We start from the raw sequence: 21,414 nt of genomic DNA on the forward strand, positions 1-21,414 counted from the left end.
AAAACATGAGCCCAAACGCTGGTGCACGACTCAGTCGAGTTAATCTCCTTGTTGGTCTCTGGCTATTCGGGTACGATGTGCGTCTCGGGCTTCTCCGTCACACATGGACTCCAATTGATTAGCCTTCATCATAAGCGTCCTGTTATTTCCATCGTCAAATTAAACCCGAAAATTCCCTGCGTGGTCACAAGAACTACGTTGGCTCTTCGTATCACATTTGTGTGGAAGCGTCGGTTCTTTTCCCCAGAGCTAACAGCAGTACTCCGTCTGCATCAAGCAAAAAAAAGGGGCATTCGAAGACCAAGGCCACTGGGCTCTTTGTCTCATGACCTCGCTCTAATCAACTGGATTCAGAATTCCTGCTAGCCCTTGCTATTGGCGCATCTTGAAGGCAGCCAAATTAAAACTTCGACAGGTGCCAATCACCTAGGGACTTCACGTCCACAAATCCTCTTGGATCGTCACAGTCTGAAGAAGCTAAGTCTGAAGAAGCTATGAGACCATGCTCTGATACCAATGCAACCTACTTCTTAGGCTAGCATCAAAATCCTGCGTTCAATTTACTTTTTCAAACTCTCTCTCATTCCCTCACTCTGCAAACAACTAGGGCCCAAGACAACCTATCGGGTTGGACCCCCTGAAGGTTTTTTATTACTTGAGAGAAAAACTCAGTACAAGAGTTCAGCATGAAGCTGCTCATACCATAAATCCAAAATGTGAATGAATTACATGAGCTCTCAGGCTCTCTTTCTTGGCAACAAGCCACTTGTCAATTTCTACACTACTTTCCTAATTACATGCCACTAAGGGCAACTCTGGAGTCTTCGAAGCACTTGGTCACGCGAACCGCCTCCTAAATGCTTGTTAGGCTCCATAGCGCTTGGGAAAATAACCCTTCTTAGTACCATGGCACCCATTAATTATCAGCGCTTTGCATGCAAATAATACACTGTGGACTAATTTTAGTCACGGTGGGCGTCCCCACTGAACACATGTGCACACATAACAAATATATATAAATATATTTATTCTCTGGTTGAGCGGAGGTAGACACACACACCCACCCACTCCCCCATCCAGGACAACCTTGGAAAAACAACAGTTAGTAGACACTCAAAACGCTCTTGATCATAATTAAGGGGCTTTGACCAAGGGTCGAGGCGCCTTAATTATAGTAAAGTCTCTCCAACTGAAGTTGGCACATCTTGGTTAACCGCAATTAACCTTCTTGGTATAAACCAAGTCTTCCTGACTGAAATCAAGCTTACTTGACCGAAGTCAAGTATCTTTGACCATAGTCAATTCTTTGACGAATAGAAAAACTCTTTTGACCATAATTAACCCAGATGGAAAACTCTTTAATTATGATCAAATAAATGGTCAACTGTACTTTGACTTAGGATATTTATATTGTGGTGACAGAAGAGATCTTGTAAGTTGTAAGCACATCGAAGACGCTCACTGATATCAAGCAAAAAAAGTGTTCATCCTGACAAAGCTCACTGAAGAAGTGGCGTGGCACCTCCGTTTGGGATGGCCTCTAATTCTAGCAAGATACCAAACATTGAAGGCCGATTGTTTGTCTCCAGCCCATTCAGAATCACAATATCCACTAGATGTACTAAATTAAATTATGAGTGATCCAGTATCTGCATGTGTCTTTAGATTGCTTCGATATTTTTGTGCTGTCAATTCTTTGTCCAAGGTGCGATCTCCATTGAAGACCAAATCATCCTTTTGAGTGAATAATGCCCATCCACATAGTGAAACTAGAAACAGTATGTTAGAGTGATGCAGATCCTCATGATGTACTCATCGTTCATGTGATACCAAGCTCTTTGGGCCTTTTGCAGTATATACGTTGTCTGCAAATTATACACACCCTCTCCCCATGTGCCTGTCTTGAGGGTTGTCTCCCTCCCTTCTCCAAAGACCTGAGACTATCTAGACATACCTTGTACCCAAAATATGCTATTGAAATTACCAATGAAAGTGTAGAAGAATGCCAACCTTGATGTCACCCCTCACTACTACCGGAGTCCACCAACGTAGTGAGGTACACATTAAAGTGCCCATTGTCGGTGGAAGTCCATCCATTTGATCAATTCTGTGTATCTTTGAAGCATTGCAGTAGTTGATGTGCCCAAGGTCATAATGCTTAGATGCAATGTGATCTGCATGAATGCTTGTGACCTTTCACACGTCTCTCTTTTCTGCCCCTCGTTTGTATCTTTCGACTTGATGGCAACCTGTTGGTTATTAGACTCTACCTTCATCGTTTGCTTAGTCAAAGCACTCATAGAAAGCATGTTCTTACAAAGGCTTGGTACATAAAGGAATTTGAGAGTACCTCTTTGTCACCTTGATAGGTCATTGTCCATTCACCGACTGAGTAACTCTGGATGTCCCCCACTGTAATTGTTGTGTTTAAATGTGTTGGCTCTAATGATTTGGACTAGTTATTTTGTGGGACGAGTAACTCTGGATGTCCCACTGTCATTGTTGTGTTCGAATGTGTTGGCTCTAATGATTTGGACTAGTTATTTTGTTGGACATGTGCTTGGAAGTACCACTGTCTGAGTTCCACTCTCCCCGCCCACATGTGGCTGAGGGGACCAAGAGACAATTGAGAATGGCACACATTCCAACAAAATGTGGTAGTAGATTGGAATTGTGGAGATGAGCTTGAGCATGCTGAGGGGGGAAGAATCTTGCACAATCCTTTTGGCGGGAATGACGAGACCAGACCGAAAATGATTAGAGTGATCAGTGGGCACACTCACATAACACACCTGTCATTGCGTATTTAAGATCTTTTGGTTTTAAGGCATTCATGCATAATGATATCTATTTTATGTTTGTAGAAGAAGATCATGGTAGAAGTCATCAAGCAGTAGCTTGATGGCTATCACTCTATTTTCATTTAAAAGGTATAATATTATAAGGGATTGAGAGGATGAGTGGGATGGATTATTGTAAATACCATGCATATGAATTATAAATAGGTTGGTATGGATTCAGTCCAAATAGATCTGTGGCAAGAGGTGAGCGAAGTTTTAGTACCCCAACTTCATGTCACAGTAGGCAGCAGCGTATAGTTTAGAGTATTTGAATACCACGTCTCACAAGTTTGCATGTATGTTTCCTCGTTCAGATCTCCACCATAGACAGTTTGAGTCAATCTTTTATGCATTCATTATTGGATTTTCTGAATTGCCTAAGATGAATCTTGAGTGGATCGGAGCTTATGCTGTGCTGAATATCAGGGGTGTAACCTTGTTAGAAATAGACCAACAGAGGGTATGCACAGCGGAAGACTGATAGAATAGCCCAGGAGCTCCACAGTGTGTGGGGTGTGGAATCACAAACTTCTTAAACTCATGTGCTTCAAATCGATGTGCAGACTCATAAATAGACAATGATCCAGCCAGATGTAGAAGCTACCAAAAGAATATATTTCCGTCCAAAACTATGGACACGATACAAAGAGAGAGATCCGAAGTCCCACCAGAGCATGGTCCTTTGATCTTACCAGCACGTACTTCTACTATCTGCCAGGTATCTCTAGAACTTGAGCCCGCATGCTCCACTTGAGGCTCGAGCGTATGTAGACTCTCAGTCCTTTGACCTCAGCACCTTGCTGCCCTAGAAGACAGCCAATGCTCCAGCCCTAGAAGAGCTCAGTCTGCAGCAACTCTTCCCTTGCTTTGCCTCCTGGATGTAGGCCCAAAGGTGAGGGTGGTGCTGCTCCTTCTGTTCCCAAAACCTGCTGGCTGCTGGACGATGTGAATGAGGCACTAGGCCTCCCTTTTATAGGCCCAAAGGCCTGGGAAAAGTGGCTGATTGGAGCAGGCCTCCTGGCCGACTTTTGCTGTTATAAAACCCGCCCCCACCAGCCCTTTGTTTTGGGCTGTGGGCAGCTTCTCTTGGGCTGTGTGCCCCCTCCTCTGCCTTGTGCCAGCCGACTGGCTGGGTCCCTTCCCCACCCCCAGGGCTGTGTGTTGGGCCTTATGGCCAACCAGCCAGCCCCTTTGCCGTATAAAGGGCAGGGTGCTGCCCACTGCAGCCCCTCCCTTTCCTTGCCATCTGCTGTTGCCAGGCCCTCCACCCTAGCTTCTTTGCTGCTGCTCTTCCGTCACCTTGTGCCAGGCCAGATCCAAGGCTCAATGCCCCGTCATCTCTCCCGCACATCAGCTCCTTTGATGCACCCTCTGAAGCTCTGGTTTGCTGTGAGGTGCTGCCCATGTGGCAGCCCCCTCTTTCTTTCTCTTTTCTGGGCATCTTCTGCCCTAGATGTCCCTCCCCCACGCTCTCCTCATTTGGGGGCTTACAGATAGGGAGGTGACCTTTCCAACAAACCTGTCATTCAGGTCTCCACCATATACCAAGTTGAATTAACTGTATGGCCATTTATTTTCGAACTATGTCCTTTGTTGGATGTTGAAGGTTCATGCTATGCCCAATATGAGGGGGTGAAAATAATACCTGTATGTACAGATGAATTTGTCATCTTGATGTAGGATTTTTTTGAATGTTATACTGTAGTAATAAATAGTTTTACAATGAGTACATAGATATTCTAAACTCACAGTAAAAATGTTGTGGAGACATGAATCAGAGCTTTTGGAGAACATCACAACTGTGGATGTCCTTTGCAGAAACTTGAATTTCAAAACATTTGTGACTGTGGTTAAAGTTTGGCATGCTGGGTCAGCCTGGAAAAAGCAATATTTGAAATATTTATCTGTAAAGGATGGAATAGTAGGTACCTAGCCACTTACATGGATTTTAACCTATTTGGCAGGGAATCCTTGAGTTCTTCAGTAAGTTCACAGGTGCTGTAGGTTCAGACTTGCAGTTTGTCATTGATGACATCAGCAAAGCTGATCCTGTCTGTGTCGGAGTGACTTGGCATCTTGGTAAGAAAGTATATTATCAACCTTTAAGTTGGAAAATTGAGGATTTTGTGGTTCGACAAGTTGCTCTTTATGCTCACTTCTTACCAATTTTGGCTGTTGCACTTAATAAATCTTCTTGCAGTTAAATTTTTCCTCAAGGACTGTTTTTTCCATATATTTGATCTCTTCTAAGTTCTCTTGTACAGCAAATAAGGCATCCTAAACTGGTGATATACATGACATCTGACTACTGCATAGATGATGTGTATATTTTAACGTGTATATGGTCAAAATATGGATTGGAAGAAAGATAGCTTTGTCTGTCCATTGTACATGGCTTCTGATTTTGTTGATGTCTGAAGGCTAGGAATGAGTTCTTCGGTCTTATTAGTGAGGAGATCTCAACCATTCTCTCTATTCCCATGGTCCCAACTTCACAAAGAAAAATAAATTTAACATTTCAAATAACTCAGAATACACATATCAGCTGGGGTGATAACAACTGCGTAAGAGCAGCAGGCACATGTATATCATATACATGTTGAAATGAGGACATTCTGATTTATAGTCCTTATCTAATGAGCACGAGGGGTCCTTCACTAAAAATTGCGAGTCAATGCCTAATGCTGGCTGGGCGGCAATATGTTGCATCTCAGAAACACAAATACAGTTTATGTGGCAATCAGAATATGGAGTTGTTAGCCAGGTAATTGATCACCACAGGCTGGCTGAGATGGAAGTGCACTAGGTTATCAGTCAAGGTAAATAAACTAGGAAACCATAAAGTTTTTCTCTCTAGATAATGCTCCAATATCACGGTACCTTGGTGAGCCTTTTTATTTAGAACATTGATTTGGTAGGCCCCAGAACTTGAGTAAGAGGACCTCACATCTCCAACTCAACCTTACTAATTGCCACCATGCCTGATCATGGTGATTTCTTGTCAATTGTTATGATGCTAGCTAGTTTTCGGAGTGGGTGTGCATCTTGCATGTGTGTCCAGGAAAAATGTTGCAGCATAGGCTAGGATTGTAGTAATTATAAGCTTAAGGATTGAAAGTACGCTTTTCAAGCTCTTGGACTGGATAAGATCTGTAGAGGGTGCTCATATGGTCAACTGCCAACTATGCTGGCTAATAACAGTCAGAATGAAACTTCTGAGAGATATTAAAGTCAAATTCTTGACTTCTGTTAACGACTGTTGTCAAATGCACCGGTGCACTTGGGTGCAAGGTGACAACTGGCTACATCGACAAGTGCAATTAGACCCCTATTGTAGGTGATTTTGTAGACTACATTGTGAGCCCTAGTCCAGGGACAGTCAAGGCATGAGCTACGTAGGTCAGTCTCTTAGCCTTACGTCAAGTCAGAAATCAAGTCCATGTTCACTAGTACCCATTGGAGAAAGTAGGTTAGTGTTTCCATATTAGGGTTTAGCTAGGTCTAGGTCTCAGCCTGGGGTAGGAGCCCAGAAAGGCCCCCAAGGGATGGACCAAATAAAGGGGACAGGTTCAGCCAAGGTAGGAGCCCCAAAAGGGCCCCCTGAGGCGGCTCCAAGCAAAGGAAATGGGCTGGGGGAAGGCAGCTTTTACAGGCTGCCTTCTGCCCCTCCCTAGGCAGCCTGGAAGGGTGGATTTGAGGGCTAACCAGCCAGCCGACTGGCTGGTCGGCTATTTTTGGCTGGAATGGGCCAGCCAACCAACCCACTCCAGTCCCCTATATAAAGGGGGCTTTGCTGCCTTCATTTCTCATCCAGCTCTGACACATTCCAGCACTCCTAAAACCTCTGATCTGCAAGCAAACGCAAGAACACACACAACGTGAGAAAACTGAGCAGGCTGCTCACCACCCAACCATGACATCTACGGGATGTGATCCCGAATCAGGAGATGTCCCCTCCGAGCCATGAGCTGAGCTACTGGCACGAACCCCCAACCAGATCCAAACCAGCCTGGTGTCCCATACCACCAGGTGGCGCTGCGAAGCCTGGGATCTGCTACTGGGCCTTGGGCTACGCTATGATGCAGGCGCGCATCCGCGACTCAATCCAAGATCAGAGCTAGCATCTGGAAACGAAACTTGCTCCCATCGGCTCATTGAGAACTGAACCCGTGGGCCCCTTATATAGACTCGGGCCCCAAGCGCCTCTAATTGGTTCGTACCCTTGCCACTCAACCCGAGAATCAAGCCTGCCTAGCTCTAAGCCTCCCCAGGCTACCTGAGCTAGTCTTGTGTACCCAGTACACGTCAGATATCAATCCGTGCACATGACATACTTCCTCTCCTCTAAGAACTCACTCCTGAGTTGGCTAAACAACCCGGAAATGTTCTCTGGAGGTTTTGTAATGTCTCCCATGTTGCATCCTCCTCAACACGATCCTTCCACTTGATCTTGTATTCCATGATAGTTCTATTTCGAATCTGTCTTTCACGAAATTCAAGAATACACTCAGGTTCGTGTGGAATAAAAGTCAAATCTGTTATCTCGTGAGGAGAAACAAGTTGATCATCCGCACCCAAGACTTCTTTCAGTCTACTGACATGAAAGACTGGATGTACTTTAACATCAGGAGGCAATTCTAGTCGATATGCAACTGGTCCAATTCTTTTAATGACCTTGAACGGACCACAGTATCTGGGGGATAATTTTGGAACCAAACCAGTACTAAGGCTTTTGGATTCCTTGGGAATTCGCAAATATACCATCGTTCCTTCAGAGAACTCTCTAGGTGAACGATGTCTATTAGCATAAAATCTGTCCCGATCTTGGGCACTTCTAATAGACTCCTTGGCAAACTACAACATTTCCTACATGTCTTGCAAGAAGGTCTTTGCAGCATCATTTTGAATCCCTTTTAACCCAACCATAACTGGTGACTTAGGTTGAAACCCATACATAAGCATAAAAGGACTGTAACCAGTACTCGAATGCTTTGCACTGTTATAAGCAAATTCTATCATAGGTAGATAATCTTCCCATGAAGACTGTCTCTTAGATACATATGCCCGAAGCATATCTTCAACCAATTGGTTAACCTTCTCTGTACTGCCATCGGATTGTGCATGATTTGAGGAACTCATACTTAAAGTAGTTTCTAACTTCTCAAAAACAAGTGTCCAAAAGTTACTTGTAAACTTTGAGTCCCTGTCACTGACTATGTCAGAGGGTAAACCATACAGCTTAAACAAGTTGTCCACAAACTCGTGAGCCAGCTGAACAGCTGAAATAGTTGTTCTAGTAGGTAAGAATCTAGCCATTTTTGTCAGACGGCCGACTATGACCCAAATGGAGTCATGACCCTTGCGCGTTCGAGGCAAACCAGTAATAAAATCCATGGAAATACTTTCCCATTTATTACCTGGAATCTGTAATGGCTGTAATAAACCTGCGCTTCTAAGGCGTTCTGCCTTAGTAACCTGACAAACCCGGCAACTTACTAGTTCTCAATAAATGCACGCATCTTAGGCCAATAAAAGGTATGCTTCACAAGAGACAAAGTCCGATGTATACCCGGATGTCCAGCACTAGGAGCATCATGACACTCCCAGAGAATCTTGGATCTAAGTTCCAGAACATCTGGCACACAAATCTTTCCATTCCGGAACAGCAAGCGGTTCCTAATCATCCACTGACCTCCCGCCGTCTGTACTGTAGGTGGCACAATCCGTGAGTCCTGGTCAACCATGGAGCTCCCATCCTGGAATCTCTGCCAATAAGAACTGAAATGACTATCAGTTGTGTAAAGCCCTCTCAAGGATTGAAATAGGTCTGAGGATATTTTCGTAAATGACATAGCATTTACAAACTTGACTCGACTTAAGGCATCCGCCACACTATTCAACGAATTCTTTCGATAACGTATTTCAAAATCAAAATCTTGCATTAATTCTGCCCATCTAGCTTTCCGTCCCCTCAATTCAGACCCATCACACACATACTTAATTGATTGATGATCAGTCAATACAAGAAACTTCGAACCATACAAGTAGTGTCTCCAAACCTTAAGGGCATACACTACAGCATAGAGTTCCTTTTCTAGTGTGGGCCAACGATATTGAGTGTCGTCTAGCTTCTTACTCTCAAAAGCTACAAGTCTGCCCTCTTGGAAAAGAGCTGCCCCAATCACGAAATCACTCGCATCGGCCTCTAAAACATAAGGCCGGGTAGGATCGGGTAATGCAAGAATGGGTGCTTCCTTGATAGAAAACTTCAAGGTTTCAAAAGCCTTGTTCAACGCATCATTCCAAGAAATCGGCTGGTTAGACCTCCGGCCACGACCTTTCAATATGTTTGTCAGGGGTGCCGTGATATGTGAATAATCACGCACAGACTTCCGTAGAAATACCGTAAATCCTAGGAAAGAATGAAGTTGTTTCACAGTCTGAGGGATAGGCCATTCTAAAACCTTCTGGATACGATCCAGATCAATGCTAATACCTTCAGAAGAAATCTTGTGTCCTAAGTAAATGATCTCCTTCATAAAGAAGTCACATTTACTCATCTTGGCATAGAGCTTATGCTGTCTTAGAATAACTAAGACAATCCGGAGGTGTCCTATGTGATCCTCAAGCGTTCGGCTATATGCCAAGATGTCATCTAAGAACACTACAACGAATTTGCCGAGAAAATCTCGGAACAAATCGCTCATCATTTGCTGGAAGGTGGCAGGAGCATTGGTCAAACCAAAAGGTAATACAAGAAACTCGTAGTGGCCATACCTAGTTCGGAATGCGGTTCTATCTATGTGTTTAGCATAGATACGGATTTGGTGATAACCCGTACGCAAATCAATCTTAGTGAAATACTTTGCTCCGGCCAAACGGTCTATCAGATCATAGGAACGAGGTAGAGGGTATCGATTCTTAATTGTCACTTTATTCAATCGTTTATAATCCATACACATTCTCCATGTAGAATCTTTCTTCTTCCTTAAGAGGACAGGTGCTCCCCAAGGTGATTTACTTAGGCGAATATAGCCCATATTCAGGTAATCCTGTAGCTGTGAAGCTAGCTCATCCTCCTCAAGCTGGCTCATCCTATAAGGTGGTACACTAATAGGTTGAGCCCCAGGTACTAAGTCTATGCGATGATCTACTGCCCGTACTGGAGGTAAACCTTCCGGCAGTTGAGCAGGGAATACATCCTTGAAACCGTCTAGCAACATTCTCAATTCACGGTGTTCAAACACACTTAAATCATTCTTGTTATTTACAGAGACTAACAACATTCTCAATTCACGGTGTTCAAACACACTTAAATCATTCTTGTTATTTACAGAGACAACAAATGAAGAAAGCGGAATCAAAACACACTGATAGACATCATAATGAGAAGTGTTTAATATATTCCGAAGCTGCATCGCAGATACAATAGGTCCCTGAGAAGAGGGAATATTATCACACTGAATACAAAATTGGGTGTCCTTATCCACAAAAGAAAGGGTATGTTCCCTTTATCCAATCCGAATATCGTGGGTTTTAAACCACTCTATTCCGATTAACAAGTCCACATGCTCCAAGTGCATAACATAGCACGTTAGAGCCCCTGTGTATTCTTGAATCCGGATAGAAAGCGCTTCAATCTTGCGATCCCAAAACTGCTTCCTAGCTGGAAGCTGCACCTCATAGGTGTGATCGCTAGGTATCGTGGACAGCCCCATCTTCTACACAAGTTTGTAATTAACAAAGTTGTGAGAGCTGCTCGGGTCAAAGAGAATATGAACTCTTTGGTCCCTAACTTCTCCATAAACTCGGAAAAGATCATGGGAACCAAATAACGAAGTATTAAAAGTGCAATTACAAGAAAGTGGGCAGGTAATGACATTTACAGAAATACCTGTCATCAAAACTTGGTTCGCTCCCTTGGCTTTGGTACCCGGACCCGCCTGGAGCTTCGGTCCCAGCGCTTGCTTTTGGTTCTTGCGCTTAGGACAATCATTCTTAGTGTGGCCCCGTTCCTTGCAGAAGAAGCAACGTCCTTCCTTCTTTAGCTTCAAGGTATGAAGGAAACGGGCACGACCATTCTTCGCCTGAGTCAAGTGTTTCTTGGCGGCGTTGTCTATAGACTTCGTCTCCCCGGTACCAGTGGTAGACTGGAAGAACTTCCGTTTGTTCTTCCCACTCGTGTCGGAAACTATGGTTCGCTTTGCACTGGCCATGGTATCACCATAAATACGTGCGTAATTCATGGCCTCTTGCAACGTGGTACACTTCTTGTTCTTGATTTGCAACTTGTACGAGTCAGGCAAACCATCCACAAAGAAACCTAACAAGGTCACTGGATCCATCTTTGTAGCTCTAGTCTGTAAATCCCGAAACCTCTGAAGATAAACCTCAAAAGTCAAGTTCAACTTGGACATATGGAGGGCTTTGAGCTTGCCTACGATATCATAATCTTCCTCCGTCTTCAAAAACTCTTTCTTGAAGACCCCTTCGAAATCTATACATGTTGCAGGCTTGGGTTGGAGTTCCTTCCACCATAATAAAGCCTTTCCTGACATGAACCCAGCTGCAAGCTGTATTTTCTTGTCATCTGGGTACGGGTGAAACTGGAAGTGTACTTGCCACTTGTGCAACCAAGTGTCAACAACCTCCTTGGTACGGGACTTCTGATCTCCGGGAAAAGGATCTGGAGTGATGTTTGGACCTAACACTGAAGCCATGGCATCCACATGCGTGAGCGCCTGAACAGTGCTAGTCAGAAGTGTGAGGGTAGTCTGAATCCCTTGGAGTTGCTGTGTCAACCCTGTTTGATTCGCATTAACTTGCTCAAACTTTCCATCAAGAGCAGTGGTGAATTCACTGAGGGCTTTCTTCGTAATTAGATCGTCATAGAGACCCTGGTCTTCCTCCGCAGGGTAGTCCAAATCCTGGTCACCCATCGCAAACTCAAGATTTACAGAATCAGTCATGTCTGAAATCTGATCTGAAAAGAGTAGTGAACTGAGAGAAGTGACTGGTGGAATCGAAGCTTGAAGGAGAGTGGAGCAGAGAGAAAAATTGTCCCAAGAGGAGGTGACGGAAGAAGAGAAGCTGGCCGAGAAGAAGGGGTACAAAGCTGATGATCAGCTCGAGTAGGTGAACCCAGAGACTCCCCCTGCTGGTTCCACTGCTGGCTGTACCGTACGGTAATCTGCTGCGAACCGTACCTAGGTGACGAAAATCTGCTAGAGGTGTAGAGGGATCTTCTTGCGCACACTAGCATAAGCTGTGGCTGAGCTTGGGATCTCGCCAGGCTATAAAGGAGACGGTGCAGCTATTCTAGGACGCTATGCTTTCTAGAAAAGCCCACCCTCCCAAACTTGGAGGGTTGATGCTTTTTTTAGCATGCACACCCTCCCAAACTTGGAGGGTCTCTGCTTTTCTCGCCCCACCCTCCCAACTTGGAGGGTGGTGCTTTTTTCTCGCATCAGTCTCCCCGAGCAGCCTGGCTGCACCCTGCTCCAGCCTATGGCGCACCCCCCCTGCCTGGCCGAATCACGCTCCAGCCTATGGCGCACCTACCTGCGTCACCTAACCCACTGCGCAGCCCTGACCAAAACACGGAATCCCCTAGGGTTCCCCTCAACCCTTCGCCTACCCAACAGCCCCTCTCACGCCTCTCCTCCAATCCTCTCCACTCTCTCCTAGCTACACCTCACACCCTCTCTCACCTAAACCTTCAGCAATCTCGAATTCATCCTCACTCTCTTCTTCCTACCTTTGCCCTAAATTCTGACCACTTCCCATAACCGATGAACCAAACAAGAACTTGCAGCACAAATTTCGAAATTAGGGCATACCTGGAGGAACAAATCGTCCAAAATTCTTGGAACAGAAGTTCCTACCTCAGGAGCTGGCGCTGATACCAACTGACACGTCCCAGCACTCCTGAAACCTCTGATTTGCAAGCAAACGCAAGAACACACACAACGTGAGAAAACTGAGCAGGCTGCTCACCACCCAACCATGACATCTACGGGATGTGGTCCCGAATCAAGAGATGTCCCCTCCGAGCCACGAGCTGAGCTATTGGCACGAACTCCCAACCAGATCCAAACCAGCGTGGTGTCCCATACCACCAGGTGGCGCTGTGAAGCCTGGGATCTGCTACTGGGCCTTGGGCTACGCTATGATGCAAGCGCGTGTCCGCGACTCAATCCAAGATCAGACCTAGTACCTGGGAACGAAACTTGCTCCCATCGGCTCACTGAGAACTGAACCCCTGGGCCCCTTATATAGGCTCGGGCCCCAAGCGCCAAAAATAGCGAAGACCTCTAACTGGTTCGTACCCTTGCCACTCAACCCGAGAATCAAGCCTGTCTAGCTCTAAGCCTCCCCAGGCTACCTGAGCTAGTCTTGTGTACCCAGTACACGTCAGATACCAATCCGTGCACATGACAAGCTCCCCCTCAGCTCAGCCTCCTACACCAGCCCCAGAGCAGCCTCTAGCCCCTCCAAAGATCCCCTGCAGGACAGCAGCAAACTCAGGAGCCCTTTGGTGATTCTTGGAGGGTGCCTACACAGCTCCATAGTCCGGGCTCGGAATAGAGGTTTGGGGTTCTGTTTCAATAGCTTTCTTTTCTGATTTTCGGCTCTTTCTCAGCTCTATCCTCAGCTCTCTTTAGCTCCACGTCACACAGTATTCTCAAGCTCCATATCTCTCAGATTTCCATCTACCCTTCCAACTCTCTCACTCGCGCAGCTCACTGCATGCCCAAGGACAGCACAAACCTCTTCTATAGCCTTGCACAGTGGTCTACATTTGATGGTGTGGGCAGCATTGGCCTTGACGGAGATTGGATTGTTTCTCATGCATTTGTGGGTCAGCTCTCAGTGTCAAAGGGTCATCCTCGGAGTTGCATTCCGTGCTCTCTGAAGGATTGTTATTTGTATTTTTGCAGTTCTCCAAGTATAAAGCAAATTCTTCACCATTTGGGGAAGGGGGCCCTTAGTGGGTATAGGGACCCAATCTAGTGTCGTCTACATTCTCTCTAACCCTAAAACTCTTTCTCTTCCTCTCTGTGCTGCATACGCATACACCGGTTTAAAGAAGGTCTTGCTGCGATTACACGATCATTAACCGTTGCATGCTACAACAGTCCAGCAATGAGAGTCATTGTGTGGTTAACACAATTTTAATGAAGTTGAAGGGTTGTTGACGTGCATGTTATGTAAGCGAAAGGAATGAAGTGTAGTTTTGAAAATGTAGCTTTGCATGAACTGACACCACAGTACTCCTTGGGGCTGGGGCTGCTAGAATCATCCTCTCGTCCTTATAGGGGTGGACTTTAGACAGAGGTCGTAACGTAGTCCATTAGCACAAACAAATGGATGTGTTCTACATCTGTCTGGTAGAGTCAATTTGTAAGGAAGTTCTTCAAGTCTCTTATATACTATGGGTGGTTCATGCTACCTAATCGATAACATTGGGCATCTACTCTTTTGGAGCCCATTGCTATTGGTGCTAAAATCCATACATTACCATGAATTGACTGAAACCCGTTGCATCATGTTTGGTACAATTACATGCAGGCTCTAATACAAGCAAATTCGTTTGTTCTTTACTAATACATGTCGATAACATATCTCCTATGATCTAATTAACCCATTCAGTTTTACTAGTGCTCTATGAATGATTTGTAGTATTCATATTTATAGTAATATCCAACATTATGAATGATTTGTAGTATTCATGTTTATAGAAATATCCAACCTTTTAAATATTGGAATCCAAAGAAGGATTGTTAAATTTTCTATCCTAATGGCTAACAAGTATGTCCCACAACTCATTGAAAAATCAAAACTCAATTAACATTAGTGTGTGTGAGTGGGGAAGGGGTGAAAAGGAAGGGCCAAGAGCACTATTAATGTAAGGTGGGAAAGGGGGGAGGGGGTGGGCATTAAGCGTTGACAAGAAAGAGGGGGGACATGGATGTTGGATGCGAGAAGCAATGGAATGGGAGTGGAGTGCAAGGGAGCAAACAACAAGATGAAGGAAATTGAGAGTACTTGCAAACGGATAATGAAAGCAATGTATAAGAATGGGCTATGTAGGTCTCCAAGTCAACCAAAGTGATGACAAGATAAGTCAACCAAGGTGTTGGCTGTGTCCTAACTAGCCTACAGGGGCATACTAGGGCGTATGTGCCAACAAACCTCCCTCCATGGGATGGCTAAAGTATATACAAGTAGAAAAAGTATATACACTACAGATCATGGTTGCACATGTTCATCCAATAAGGGATATAGCAACTTATGATTATGTAGAGAGTCAAGGACTAAAAGAAGACTGGCAAGACGCATCATACTCAATTGGAGGAGAATGACTAGTCACAGCAAGTGCCCAATCATCATGAGCAATGTGGGCTGCCTCCGGAGAATGCTTTGGAGCAGCAAAGGCATGTGGAACTATATGACTCTTCTATTGTTTTCTCTTTTTCGAAGCAATGCGCTTCTGACATTCAGTTATGTCGTGGTCGGGTTTCCTGCCGTCATTACAACACTTCTTCTCTTCCTGCTAGAGTGAGGCCAGATGAAGGTTTGGGCTTGTTGTAATTGTTCCCCCTTTGCTCCTATGGTCGGTAGCAAAGGCTTGATTTGCATGAGTAGAAGCAGCCCGGTTTTGATGACTTTGCTCCTCCTGCAGGAGTAGGGCAACAAGCTGATTATATCTATAGTGGTTTGGGTTACCCATGGCCACTAGCCTCAATGTTGTAGCAAATCCTTGGTATGAGTTAGGGAGCCCATCCAGTGTCGTAGACACTACCTATGAATTTGGCACATTCTCATCAACATTGATGAGTTGCTCTCGAAAGTCCTTGATTTTTGTGAGGTAGGCATCCATGCTGTCCCCTTGGTTCATCTTAACATTATCCAATTGCCTGTGTAAATAGGCAAACCAAGCCTCATTGCGAATCTGATAAAGACTAGCCAAACTATCCCATGCATCCTTGGCTGTCTTGCAAGACCGGCACACTAATGACTGCAATGGCTGCAAATGTCAAAGCATCAGAAGCATAAAGCTGCCCTGCAAATTTCAAAGCCTCAAGGCTACAATGCAATGAGCCGGCTGCTCAAGAGTGGACTGCAAGTTTGCAAATGTCAACTCAAAAAATACAAGCAATGTTGTGCAAGCGTAAATGCCACAAGGGCTGCTCAAACACTGAGCAAGAAAAATTCTCTGGAAGACCGATGGGTCTATGAGACTGTGAAAATCCTGATACAACAAGCTGTGGTAGTGGAGCTACTAAATGAGCATCCATACCAATGCAAAATGCAAAAATGCAGAATAACAGTACTAAGTCCTAAGTACAACATAGTGACCTCAATGTCAATGCAAAAGCTCAAAAAACCTCAAAGTACACCCTGAATTCTACAAAATCACTTCTGCAACAGCAAATGGTGGCTCTATTGCAAGAAAAATAGGCTGTTTGGAGTTGTACGGAGGTCCAAATTCACCAAAAACTGTACATATGGATATCCAGGGGTTGAACAAACTGTGCGCAGTCAAAATCGCCGATTTCATACAATTGTACAGACATCCGAACGGGCAGGTGTGGAATGGTGTCATTTTTGCAGAACCAAGTCAAAAACTGCAAAAATTTTCAAAATCAGACTTGAAAACGTCAAAAAACAGTTCTTGGACTGTTTTAGGTTCAAAAACGATCTGTACTGTTGGCTGGAAGTTGAGCTGAACTCAAGGTGAGCACACGGGGAGGCAAGGAGGAGCAAAAGAACGTGCTCTGATACCACTGTTGGGTGCGGAAAGCAATGGAATGGGAGTGGAGTGCAAGGGCGCAAACAACAAGCTGAAGGAAACTGAGAGTACTTGCAAATGGATAATGAAGCAATGTACAAGAATGGCCTATGTAGGCCTCCAAGTCAACCAAAGTGTTGATTAGATATGTCAACCAAGGTGTTGACTGTGTCCTTACCAGCCTATAGGGGCATACCAGGGCCTAATTGCCAACAGTGGAAGCGAGGGCTCCCTCTCGTATCGAGATCAAGGATGTCTGGCTGCCTTAATCCATGAGGCAATTAGGCACAGAGTGCGCTTATTAAGATTGTAGAGACAAGGGCAAGGGCACATAGACAAACTCATCTTAGAGTATGATTACGGAGTTCTTCAAGCTAGATCACATAGAGCACCAGACCATGGGTGAATGGCGAGGTAGAGACCCAAAGCCAGCGACACAACACACTTGACAAAGAGTGCACACGGATCATGGTTGGTGACATCCCATCCATGTCCAAGACCGGAGCACGACCGATAGGGGTACTGTGGCCCTTGTCAGATGCAAAGCCATTGCCACGAGGCCACCATGGACCACACCCACAGATAGCCGCCAGTGCTCTATCTCTAACCTCATGCCGGTACAGCCCCACCCACCACTGGGTATCCCACTCCTTCCGATGTATTTGACCAGACTTGACATGGGATTTGATTTGATATGATGATGATGATCATGGTGGTGGTGGTGATGATATTATGACCATGTAGTACTTAGCATTTAGCATGGGTGATGATGCTTGTTTAGTAGCTCCACTCCCCTCCCCTCCCTTTATTGTATAGAATACAATAAAATAAAAAGTTTGAAATTTAAAAAAAAAATCCTTGGTGGTGCTAGTGTTTCATTTGTTTTCTTGCATTTATGTGGGTTTGTCTTTTGTTTCCTTGTGTTTGAATTAAGGTTCTTTGTTTTTAATAAACTCTCTGTCTGGATCCCTCTTGCATTTTTTCTTCTTTGTTATCTTTCTTTTTGCTGTCCTAAATTTTGTTGTTTTGGGTTTGGTTTTTATAGCAAAGTAAGCACTAGGTTTATCCAAGAGATTCCAGAAATTTTTGAAACCGAGATGGAAGCTTTTGCTCGCATACTAATAAGAACATAGGGTATTTTTGCATGCTAAATTATTTTTATGTTGTTTTTTTGGTTCATTTTACAAAGGAAGATTAATTTGTAAGATTTGACCTATTTTAGTCTTACGAAAGTATATATATAGAAGATTGAAAAACTATTGAATTGAATTATGAGGAAAAAAGTATAGTTTTTGCAATTTGTGCACTTATACATGGAAGCATTGTCATAGTCATAGACGTACCTTTGACTATTTCTTACGAGATGAGATTGCTGTCCTTAAGGATTCATACCAGGCTGATATGGGTTTTACGGTAATTTGGGAGAAATTACAGCAAGGAGGCAGATATAAGGATTACGACATTGATCATGGGTACTTGTACATGCAGGATAAGTTATGTGTTGCTCAAAATCTGTGAGCTTAGATGTCCAAAGAATGCCATAACCCTCCATATGCTGGTCAATGAGAGTCCTAGCCAAGAGCTTATGCAACTCTTGACATGATTTTCTTTTGGCTATCAGAGGAAAGATACCATAGATTATGTTTCAACTTGTGTGCTTTGTGAGAAAGCTAAGTATGAATGTGGAAAGCTTAAATGTGTTTTGCAGGCCCTTACCTATTCCAGAGATAGAACATGGGAATACATCGCCATGGATTTCATCATAGGTATACCTAGAGTGATTTATGGTCATGATTGGATGATTATGGATCGTTCCACGGATGCATTTCATACTCTAAAAACACAACACATAGTGCAGTTTCAATCTCATGATGTAAGAAGAACTGGAAAGCTCCTAAAGCAGCTTGACATGTCATGGGATTCCAAAGTCGTGTGTGAAAAACAGAGACAATAAGTTCACTAGTACCTGTGTCAACTTTAATTTTGTAGAATTCCCTTCATTCCTTGCTACTTTCTCTTTTTTGAGGTTTTAAAAAGTAAACTGTAGTTGCAGGTGTATCCACATTTTCGAGCTTCAAAATAAGAAATGTAGAAATTCTTACTAATGTTGCGACAGAGGCAAAGTTTTTTTTTTCCCGTGTTTCTTGTGATGGTTCCCATCTTGACAATGTCTCTATTAGAATCTGGTAAATAGTCTGCCAAGCTGTTTGGTTTTTTTGTGCAATTATTGGCCATATGATTTTGTAGTTTTAAGTATTGTTAACCATGTGAGCTCTAGTAGGATATTCGATTCCTCCACGCACTTCCTTTTACCATGTGATTAATGTTCTTATTGATGACACATTCAAAGTTGATTATGCTTTGTAATGACAGTAATGGTCTTTTCAGAATGGAGAGGGAAGCCGTTCCCGTTCAGCAAAGGCTGCAGTTTTTATCGGCTTACGGACTCTAGCGGGAAACAGCAAATCATGTATGCTTTGAATCAGTTTTTAATTATATTTTATACCTTTTTGGAGAAAGAAAAGAAAGAAAGAAAGATTTATCAACGTCTGCTGAAGGTTAAAAAAAGCCTATGAGACCAAAGAAACTGAATTCAACATGGGAATATGGCACCATGGAACTGGGGGCGTCCTCCCGGAAACTAGTGATGATGAAATGAAACTAGGACCAACATAAATGAGAGAAACATGCAAATTTTCTCTGTTTGCATTGCATATGTAGGTTCCAGGCTGAGGGTTCAGATGTGGAAACAACAGGGTGACCACTGACATATAATTTTTTAGGCATTTGTGGTTAGTCCTTTCTATGAAGTCACACCAAAAGGGTTGATGTTCATATCAGCCAACACGAGTCTTCAAGAGACGTTCTTTCAAGCACTGTCTTTTTGCACCAGTAAAGAGACAGGACCTTAGGATTGCTACATTTCCAGGCTCCTTTGTTAATTGACTACTTGAGAATTTTCTAGGTTGCTCATGGGCACATAAACAAGAGGCTTTTCCTAGGAACAATGTAGCACTTCACGTATACTCAGAATAGGGATCTTAGGAAAATTCAAGAATGTTGGATTCCTCGGTGGCTTTGGTCCCCCATAGAAAAGGAGAGATTTAAAAAATCTATGAGAATTCTTCTAATATAAGATTCCTTTTAATAGAATCCTTGTATCAAAAGAGATAAAGCTCCACAAACATTCAAGGGGTCTAGGGGATGCAATAATTTCAAGCTGCTGCCAATCAAGGATTCGAAAGGCTAAATATGTTCATTCCCTTGAGTGACTGTCATGAAATTGAAACCACACTGTGTTATGTTTTTAGAGGATGAGTTTGGGCATGTTCCTGGATTCATCTAGATATATATATCATTCCCTTGGGTGCAGAGCTCAAAGATTTTCAATTCTTATTGGAGGCTTATGGGTGTGGAAAGGTAGGCAAGACAAAAAGCAAGTGATAGCATGGGCATAGGTTGTTCTGCTCATGCGATCATGCCCTCTTATTACATGCCCATCTAAAGCTCCCCCAAAAACATCTTTGATCAAAGTTACAATGGCATCCAATGACCATGCATTTATTTGATAGCTATCGAGGATTCTCATATAAAGGATATGGAACATTGCGAATCAATTGTTCTTTATTGTGCCTTACATCTCATTAGAGCTGAACTCACTTTCGTCAGATTTTACTCTAGGTAACGTGTAGGCTCATAAAGTTCTTACTCATAACTCCTTTCACCTCGAGGTGTGATCTCCACAACTAGATCAAGGGGGGTTGAGCTGTAAAATCTTCCTTTCTGTTCTCTTTTCAAGAAGGGTCAACTGATATTGTGTTCAACTTTCAATATTTATACAAATTGTGTGTATTCTAGTTTTAAATATATTCGTTGAATATTTTGTAGCAGATATGGGCGCGATGTTGTGGAGCCTGCAATAAAGCCGGGTGACGCTGCATTGGTTTGTGTTTGACTCGAGAACTGCTCTGATCTCTACTTTTTATTCTTCATGTTTTTAGTATGTCCATCATGAGAATAGGCATACATCTTAGCATGCTAAATTGAGAACTCATTTGTTTAACAACTTTGTACAGGTTATCATCAAAGCTGTAGCTGCACTTTTTAGAAAATTTCCACAACTGGCTGACCGGCTTTAAGATGTAAAAAATGAGTAGTTGATGTAGTTGCCTCAAGGCATTGGCATGAGACTCTGTATAGGAACACTGATTAAATGGAATGAAAAAGATTGTGCATATGATAAGGATCGTAGTAGTTTTTGAACTTGTATGCTGAGCATCTGGGTTGTCCCCTCATTTAATCTATTCTCTATTTTCGTGTGACATGTAAGTTCGACCATGCTCATTTCTTTCTCATCTCTCTATATGCAATTACCTCTTACGGGACTTTATTGAGAGAGAGAGAGAGAGAGAGAGAGGCCATAAAGACTACAAGACCATGGAACTAAAAATCATAGAGAGACAACACCCCCCTGGGGGCTGATCTAGTACCCTTCAATAGCAAAATCACTAGCATTTGTTTCAACTTTGATTGGTTCGTTGGGATCCACTACTTTTAAGACAACTATTGTGAATATAGCTACTTTTAGAGTTTCAAAACTTTTCCTTTGCAGGTCATTTCAGGTGAAGGTATTTTCCTTTTCCTTAAGCTAATTTGTCATCAACATAACTGTTTTAGCACGTTTTTGGATGAATCTTTCATAAAATCAAGACAAACCTATAATTCTTCCAAGTTAGTAGGATATGATTATCTAATATGTCCCTTACCTTTTGAGGAGTA

General features: G+C 43.5%; 1 protein-coding gene across 4 annotated transcripts in view; it reads left to right on the plus strand.

Moving 5' to 3' along the window:
• Positions 1–20,947, plus strand: part of LOC147892736 (Nuclear transport factor 2 (NTF2) family protein) — a 45,317-nt gene extending 24,370 nt beyond the window's left edge. The window contains exons 2-5 of one of the 4 annotated variants that reach the window (XM_087387306.1): positions 4,805–4,919; positions 19,009–19,105; positions 20,524–20,578; positions 20,712–20,947. In XM_087387306.1, the coding sequence (XP_087243432.1) occupies positions 4,805–4,919; positions 19,009–19,105; positions 20,524–20,578; positions 20,712–20,774 (330 nt within the window). In that variant the 3' untranslated portion in view covers positions 20,775–20,947. The remainder of the gene's footprint in view (positions 1–4,804; positions 4,920–19,008; positions 19,106–20,523; positions 20,579–20,711) is intronic. The other 3 variants (XM_087387307.1, XM_087387308.1, XM_087387309.1) reach the window with 3 other exon arrangements.
• Positions 20,948–21,414: the final 467 nt, after the last annotated feature.

This window comes from Dipteris shenzhenensis, chromosome 16 (genome assembly GCF_047967505.1).
Source record: "Dipteris shenzhenensis isolate YYH24624 ecotype China chromosome 16, Dip_SZ_1.0, whole genome shotgun sequence".
Taxonomy (NCBI): Eukaryota; Viridiplantae; Streptophyta; class Polypodiopsida; order Gleicheniales; family Dipteridaceae; genus Dipteris; species Dipteris shenzhenensis.